Source organism: Acanthaster planci, linkage group LG14, assembly GCF_054643075.1.
Source record: "Acanthaster planci isolate LZ-2023a linkage group LG14, COTS_SCS, whole genome shotgun sequence".
NCBI classification, from domain to species: Eukaryota; Metazoa; Echinodermata; class Asteroidea; order Valvatida; family Acanthasteridae; genus Acanthaster; species Acanthaster planci.
In genome coordinates this window covers 10,776,549-10,784,864 of record NC_141790.1, presented here as the reverse complement: position 1 = coordinate 10,784,864, position 8,316 = coordinate 10,776,549, and the positions used below count along the sequence as shown (strand labels likewise).

At 44.4% G+C, this 8,316-nt stretch overlaps 1 protein-coding gene across 1 annotated transcript; it reads left to right on the top strand.

Annotated features, from left to right (window-relative positions):
• Positions 1–9: 9 nt before the first annotated feature.
• On the top strand, positions 10–8,221 carry cwc15 (CWC15 spliceosome associated protein homolog). Its single transcript, XM_087145505.1, has 8 exons — positions 10–162; positions 1,241–1,310; positions 1,356–1,552; positions 3,172–3,284; positions 4,711–4,823; positions 5,503–5,595; positions 7,027–7,133; positions 7,635–8,221. The coding sequence occupies exons 3-8, from the start codon at positions 1,419–1,421 to the stop codon at positions 7,759–7,761; spliced, it is 687 nt and encodes a 228-aa protein (XP_087001631.1). The 5' UTR covers positions 10–162; positions 1,241–1,310; positions 1,356–1,418; the 3' UTR covers positions 7,762–8,221.
• Positions 8,222–8,316: the final 95 nt, after the last annotated feature.

Below are 8,316 nucleotides of genomic sequence, written 5' to 3'. Positions count from 1 at the left end.
ATTTGTTGATCAATTTCACTGGTCTCAATAAAAGCATCCATGGGATACTATCTCTAAACTTTCAGGGCACCAGCGAGCGAAATCACACTTAATTAACCTTTGAACTCGGGGTTGAATCATAATTCGCAAGATGGCGACCTCCGTTACGGAATTTTTGAAATGGTGAGGTTCAGGTAGCTTTTCTTTGATTTCTTGAGAAGTAGAGCAGTTTTTGTTTCATATATTCAATCACTAAATACGTAGTATTGGAGTAACGATTGAAGGTATCATTACTTGATTCGTGTGCATTTAAATTGTCTGACATTAAACTTGCGCAAACTGGCCTCAGGCCTGGCTGACAATATCCGGTCAGGATTATGACCGCTGTTGTGTTGTTGGAGCAGTCATACTAGCCCCACTAGTGGGGCTAGGACGGGCTCTAGCCCCGCAGTAGTGGGGCTAGAGCAGTCCTAGTCATACTAGTCCGGCCTAGTTGTATTTGGTATTTAATTGTTTTGGTTGCCTGTTGCTCTGTGCAGCTTGAAAGAATCTTGCATTCAAGTGCCACTTTTTTCTCTACATAGCCTAGGCTATTGTCTAACTCTCACCTGTTCAATCTGTCAATAAAGCATTGCACGTCAGTTTTGCATTAAATGTTGAAAAGATGCTGCATTTTAGCAAGTAATTTTTTAATGAAAATAGGGGTGGAATTTGAAAATGTTGATTGTAGACATTAAACATCTAAGTGGTACATCATAACAAATACAATCAATGATGCGTTCATTCTGGTATGATTGCAAATAAGCCTAGGCCTGTGTTAAAAAAGTAGTAAAAATATGAAACAATATTAGCCTCATTAACCCTTTTCAAGCTTCATTTTTAATTGATAGACATTGATTTCCAATGGGTAGACCTTGTTTATGGCATACATCAGTGGCTTGTTTGATGTACAGATTTGAGATTTCAAATTTTGGTATTACAGCAAAATAAAACCAAAAGTTCAAATCCGGTTATTGCTTGCCATTATTAATGAATAGGCCTACAAATGGCCACAAATGAAAAGTGGTCACTAATCTACCACATATTTATTCGAAGGTTTCTTCAAAAACAATAAAGATTTTGCAGTCCTGAATTTTGAATTCTGTGCATTGTTTGGAGTTTCAATTTATTCTGAAAAGGGCTTTTTTTTACAGACTCCAAGAAGGATGTGCTCCTTTTTCAGGGAAACTTTAACCAATGAGGTCTCTTGTTATTTCCACAGGTTTTGATCGCACACAAGGGGACCTCCAAACTTCTCGAGTCATCTTGCATTTATCCATCTGAAAATACATAATTAAATTGCACCAGACTACAAGAAGACATCACTGCCTGAACATCTTAAAAAAAAAGTTCAGCAAAGCTTTTCAACCAAAATATTGTAAAACACAGCATCACCAGAGATGACGACAGCGGCAAGACCGACCTTTGACCCCGCCAGGGGAGGTCGAGGCAAGGGTGAGGGCGGTGACTTGAGTGCTATGTCAAAGCAGTATTCCAGCCGAGATCTGCCGGCGCACACCAAACTGAAGTACAGGTAATGTTGTGCAGCATCTGTGTGCCTTCCTGATGTTTTTGTCGTACGGTCAGGCTCATTAGGGGTGGCCATCACAGATTCTCTGCAGTTTGACCCCAACCTTTGCTCCTCAAAATCCTCTGAGTGGTTTCAGAGGACTTCGGAAGGACCGAGGCTAAAAGCAAGAAATGTGTGGCCGATTGCGAAGGTCGCGTTGAGTCGAGGTCTTGGGTTTGACCTTTGCTGTTCATGCTCCTTCATGCATACACCCATGCCGAGATGACTTGTAAAATCGCCCACTCTGCTTCAGGATACCATTTGCACTGCCTTAAAATAACGGCAGGACTTGCCAGAGAATTTTAAGCGATTGAGGCAGTGGTCACTCCCTCCAAGGAACACACTCAAGAAACAATGGAGGATTTTGGAGGATTGAGGCTGGATCCAATTTCTCTATGGAGGCAGTAGGAGAATTTTGAAGGACTGAGGTGGTATCTAAGCCCATACGTCCCCAGGGATTCTAGGGTCAATAGTTACATTGCAATGTATGTTTGAACTAGCTACCATCGTTGGAAACTGGGTGTTGATGTTTCAGTTTTGTTAGAAGCATCTGTCAGTTTGTTTGTCAGTTTGTTTGAATACCGTACTGCGTCAGGTTCCTTGCAAAACATTGAATAAGGGAATAGACATTTGCTTGGCTGGTCTTAAATGTGCGTTTGAGACCGGCTCAGAAGTATGAATGTGACTGATGCCCGAGCTGCGTACTTTTTTAGTCAGAGAGTCAAAAGAAGTCAGTGTATGATGGATTTCCAGTGATTTTGTTTTAGAATTTTACTTTCATTTCCCGAACACCCCTGTCCATTTCATGGTATATTTCTTGTGCAAATTGTCCAAAAGAATTTCCTTATATGGACTTGGCGCTTGGTACATTTGTACACGGTCAAGTTGCATGTTGATGAATAGGAAGACTGTCTAAGGTTATTATGAATTGAGGTTAACTTGTAGCCTGCCTACTTGGCTTATCATATTTATTACCCACAGCGTGTTGTAAGTTTCAGAGGTGGGTTATTCCAGAAATTAGGGGTCTAAATGTTTGATATTTTTGTGTCCCTGTTACATCTGACCTTTGTTATTTGACATGGAAATATCAACGGAATTGATTTCAAACTATTACTATTTGTTTGGCAGGTAACTTGCATTAATTCATCACTCTTGGAAATTAGAAAATGTGTTCTGAACTTACAAAATCATATGTCAGATGTGACAGGGACACACAAAAAATGGACCCCTAATTTTCTGGACTTACCCTGGTAACATCAACCAGTATGTGGTGGATTTTGCATCTGCTGAAATCACAGCTCACATTTCGGGGGGGGGTGTTAAAAATACCCAAGTTCCTTACCAGAGCTCTTCTTCAAGTGAACACTTTTAGTGTTAGCATGTTAATTTTCATTACAGATTTCGCTGATTGTTTTTAATTTGTGAATAATATTGTCCGCCTGTTTTTCAAGTTTTGCCTTTTTTTCCTGTGAATATCTTTTCACATCATGCTTTTCAAATACTTTTTTGGAATCACCATGCACTCCAGCCTTGTTTTGGTCGGCAGAAAAACCAAATGATTTCCGGCCGGTTGTTCTCCGCAGGCAAAGCGGTCAGGACACGGCGGAGGAAGTCAGCCGCCGTGACCTGCGCAAGGACCTGGAGGAGAGGGAGCGGGCCGTGGCCCGAGAGAAGCGAGGGGATCGGGCCAACAGGGGTAAGTGGATGATCTGGTGCCCAGGAAGGACTTGAGGAAAAAAAAAAGTGGATGATCTGGTACCCAGGAGGGGCTTGGGGAAAAAAAAGTGGATGATCTGGTACCCAGGAGGGGCTTGGGGAAAAAAAATGGATGATCTGGTACCCTGGAGGGGCTTGGGGAAAAACAAAAGTGGATGATCTGGTACCCAGGAGGGGCTTGGGGAAAAAAAGTGGATGATCTGGTACCCAGGAGGGGCTTGGGGAAAAAAAAGTGGATGATCTGGTACCCAGGAGGGGCTTGGGGAAAAAAAAAAGTGGATGATCTGGTACCCAGGAGGGGCTTGGGAAAAAAAAAGTGGATGATCTGGTACCCAGGAGGGGCTTGGGAAAAAAAAAGTGGATGATCTGGTACCCAGGAGGGGCTTGGGGAAAAACAAAAGTGGATGATCTGGTACCCAGGAGGGGCTTGGGAAAAAAAAGTGGATGATCTGGTACCCAGGAGGGGCTTGGGGAAAAAAAGTGGATGATCTGGTACCCAGGAGGGGCTTGGGGAAAAAAATGGATGATCTGGTACCCAGGAGGGGCTTGGGGAAAAAAAGTGGATGATCTGGTACCCAGGAGGGGCTTGGGGAAGAACAAAAGTGGATGATCTGGTACCCAGGAGGGGCTTGGGGAAAAACAAAAGTGGATGATCTGGTACCCAGGAGGGGCTTGGGGAAAAACAAAAGTGGATGATCTGGTACCCAGGAGGGGCTTGGGGAAAAAAAAGTGGATGATCTGGTACCCAGGAGGGGCTTGGGGAAAAACAAAAGTGGATGATCTGGTACCCAGGAGGGGCTTGGGAAAAAAAAAAGTGGATGATCTGGTACCCAGGAGGGGCTTGGGGGAAAAAAAAAGCTGTGAAAAACCACAAACCACATTTTTGCAGTTTTGTAGTCAAGTTTGTCACAAGTCTATCCCAAGTCATTAAGTCTTAAGCCAACTCACAAGCCATTCAAATGAACTGTGGCAGAAGCACTCGTTTCTCATTGTCCACCCTGTTACTTTTGACTGGTCTCGTGAAAGGACTGGGGACTGGATTTGGGAAGGGACTTACGGGAGGACTTACGATGGACCCGACTACAGCACTGCATCTTTGATTGTGATTGCCTTCACTGTTCCTGCGCATTTTGCAACAAAACCTCTAACCCCAGTATGCCTCCAAAACTGTTTTTCAAAGCGGGGGCAACCATGTGCGATCCAGACTCGGTCCTCACAAAAGGTTTCATGATTTCCATCACGCAAACCCGTGTTTTCTCAGGCCTGCGCAAGTTGACAAGGTTGGCACGCTGTTTCCCCGTCCGAACTCACAGGTACTTCCAAATGAGAGAATTTGCCTTCGGATCTTCATTTCGCAGCAGAACGCCGACTTGATACGAGTTTAATATGCCCCTTCCCCCACACAGAATCGTCCAGCAACAGCAGTACCAGCAGCAGTGCCAAGAGACCTCGCATCGAACAGATTCCGGCAGCCAACTTGGACGCCGACGACCCGATCGACAAAGATGACGACGAGGACGTGAGTGTGGCCTTCATCTGCCCAGAACTCTAGGGAGGCCAGAAAGAATTAATTTAATGCTCCCGCTGTTTGACCGTGACATTTCAGATGATAACCTCAGATGTGGAACAACCGCAGATGAGCTTTTCTACAATATATGTTAGAGATTTTTCAATTGACCACATGGTTTTGAAAGCAGTATGGTTAAAGATCTCCAAAGGCGTCATATCTATATATTGCAGAGAGGTTTCTATCCATTTATGTGATGTACGACTATAATAGCACCGTCTAGTTCCAGATGATCCTAATATACTCATTAACCCTCCTATGGTTTTACAGCACAAATGTGCCCAAATGCCCACAGTCACTGGTGAGCATGTAGTTTCTGTATGGAACTCAAACATGCACAGGTTCAGTGTGTACACAGTAGGTTGTCAGCACAAAATGACCCAGGGTCTTTTGTGCAGTCCTTACCAAATGACCCAAAGAGTGACTTCAGCATAGGAGGGTTAAAGTGCACATAGCTTTTTTGTACACTGAAACTAAGATTTCCTGTTTTAGACGAAGTGACTGTTGCAGGAATTTCGTTTTGTTAAGGAGATTTACACTCTAATAATACGTTATTGTCCTCGGCAACATAATTTAAGAGACATACTTGTGTCGTATCGGAGCTCACTTCTTTGGGGTTTATCGTTTTTAGAGTGACGACTCAGACAGTGACGATGACACTGCTGATCTCCTGGCAGAACTCAACAAGATCAAGAAGGAACGGGCCCTGGAGCAGGCCAGAAAGGCAAGTCCAGAGGAGGGGGGGTCAGTTGCCGGGGACGAGATTGCTGGAGTTTCGGAGAATTTATCACGGAAAGGGGAAAGATGGCCGAGGTCTTGAAACAATAATGCTAGGATTCCTTGAAAAGAGAATAGGGGGAGGATATATTTGAGGCCAGGCTCCTTCCTCAAGTCCTGTCACAGGTCTAGTCACCAGACCAGTCACAAGTAGCAGGATGAACAATGACAGAGGCGATGCGTCTGTCCAGGTTCACTTGCGTAGCTGGTGACTTGGCTTGAGATGGATCGACTTAAGTGAACTTGTGATCGTCTTTCAGGACTCTCGAGGGACTTGACTACAGCCCTGCCTGCAGGACTAATTGTGGAAATAGAGCTGAGAAAGTCTTACAAAGACTGTGGAGTGCCTTTAGGCTGCTGGCAAAAGTGGTTGGAAATATTTTGGGTCGGATAGTTTGATAGTGCTGTATCCACCCCAGAGTTGAAGTCATAGAGCTATATATAAAACTAGAGTGCTGACTCATGTACAAAGTGATGCCTGCCTGCATCCATGTTTGTAAACGTCCATTTTGTATGGCTTTTATATGGCTATTTGCATATCTGCGTCTGATTGCAAAAATTAACACACAATCAGTAAACGAGTGTTTCAATTTGCTCAGCGTGAACAGCGCCACCGCATGCGCATATGCACTGCAGATAATGTTGTCGTGACTTTTTAAATATTTTAACGGTCCCTGATGCACGTTGCATTAACCCTTTTGTGCCGAGAGATGGCAAACGCCACGGCTCAGTGGGAGGATTAGTGCATACCACACATACATTCCATTCATCATGCACCTGCAGTTTCAATGTGGGCCTGCTGCTGGATAGGGCTCTGCCTACTGGGCGTACCACAGTCCAGCAGTCACGGTCAAAAGAATCGCGTTGTGAAGGGGTTAAGAGTACATAATTCGAAATTCATTCCATCTGATTTCAAATATTCTAAAAGCATACACATGGATTCAAAATGTCGGTGCCCAGGACGGCGTCAAATTTTCTCGGCATGGAGAATGATAAGTCAGCGCTCAAGTTATTTAATATAGCTCTATCGTTGAAGTAAATCCTGACCAGCAAAGAAAAGTCAAGCTGATGGGAAGTTTTTCAACTGGTCTTGTGCACAAGCCCAGCAAATTTGTGAAGTCTGGACACTCATGTCGTGGTCAGTGCATCTCACACCATGAATGAACTCGTGCGCCCACGCAGCCCCAGCAAGTTCCCACCCAAAGGACGGTCGTTGCTGTGGGAACACACCCACTCCTGTTCTCGATGGATACATCTTGTGCAGGTGATTGATCAAGTGAGGGCTGTTTTTACCAGTTTTGCTGGACTTAAATCAGTTTGCGTTTGTGTCCGAAATTTTCAAGAGCTTTTTGCTTGCTACCGGTGTTTCAACTTGCAGGAACAAGAAAGGAAAATTGAAGAGGAGAAGATCCGAACTGAGAACATCTTGAGCGGCAATCCCCTGATGGGAAATTCCAACAAGAGCGACTTCAAAGTCTCCCGAAGGTCAGTGTCGCCCATGCCAATTTGGCTTGTTGGGCTGGTGCTCATCTGTGGTTTCCTTGGCATGAAACAATGCAGAATATTGGGGATGGGTTGCCAGTCTATGGCAGGTTGCTCCCCAGATAGATACTGGTACCCATGCATATTCCTAGGCAAAGAGAGACCAGTTGGAGTAAAGTAACTTGCCCAAGGCCACAACCTATGGCCAGCGGCTGGATTTGGACCCCAGACCACACCCCTGCACTGGGTCTGCTCCTGAAAAAAGTTGCAAAGTAAAATCACGGTGATTTGAAACCGAGAGTTGCTGGTAAAGTTACGGTTTAGCAGTATATTTTCAGGTAGGGTCTCTCTGAATTTGGTGCCTAGAAGTGAAGAGCTCGCCAGAATATATTTGACGACCTTCATGGTCCTTCCATTATGAGCGGACAATGTCTACAGAATATATTCTTTGTCGTGACGCTCCTCAAACAGATTTGACTCTTATTTTTGTCATTGCCGGTGTAGGTGGGATGATGACGTAGTCTTCAAGAACTGTGCCAGAGGTGAGGACGACAAGAAGGAAAAACCGTTCATCAACGACACACTTCGGTCGGAATTCCACAAGAAGTTTATGGACAAGTACATCCACTGACCCTTATACAGCTCGGCTGAAACCTTTCAGGGTTTTTTCTTGGGGGGGACAATTCACAGGAAAGTTGATGTAGACGTAAGAGTCGTACATCTCGGGAATTTTCAATTTTCGCCATCTTCAGAACACTCCACTCTGAACATTCGCACATTCAGGCCAGAAATGGGCACTTTCTCCTTGCGCATTCTGTGTCAGAATGGCTTCCGGAAATGGATCAGCTTGAGGAAGAGGCACGTTGCCATCTAAATCCTCTGGGGCTAAGGTCCCGAGCACTCAAAGAGTTTCGGTGTGTTGGTCATTGTCTGCTTTCTTTTGAGCCTGTAAAATATTTAAATCTTTTCGTTTCGTCCTTGCAGCCTTTTTGTGTTAGTTATAATTTTGACCCCTGTCTTGCTTTTTGTCGATAGATTGTGCCAGCCATGTGAACGTGTAAATAAACTAGTACATGTGTAAAAAAAAAAAATGTTTCAACATTTGTGCACCCTTTTAACTAATCTGGCCCAAATTTTATCACAGTCAGTCACTTTGGTATTCCAAGGGTGCATGCCCAGTACAAGT

Excerpts from the sequence above, each read along its gene's own strand:
- cwc15 (XM_087145505.1), top strand. The coding sequence starts at position 1,419 with ATGACGACAGCGGCAAGACCGACCTTTGACCCCGCCAGGGGAGGTCGA. Across the intron at positions 3,285-4,710 it reads AGGGGATCGGGCCAACAGGG|AATCGTCCAGCAACAGCAGT; the intron begins GTAAGTGGATGA and ends TCCCCCACACAG. Across the intron at positions 5,596-7,026 it reads CCCTGGAGCAGGCCAGAAAG|GAACAAGAAAGGAAAATTGA; the intron begins GCAAGTCCAGAG and ends TTCAACTTGCAG.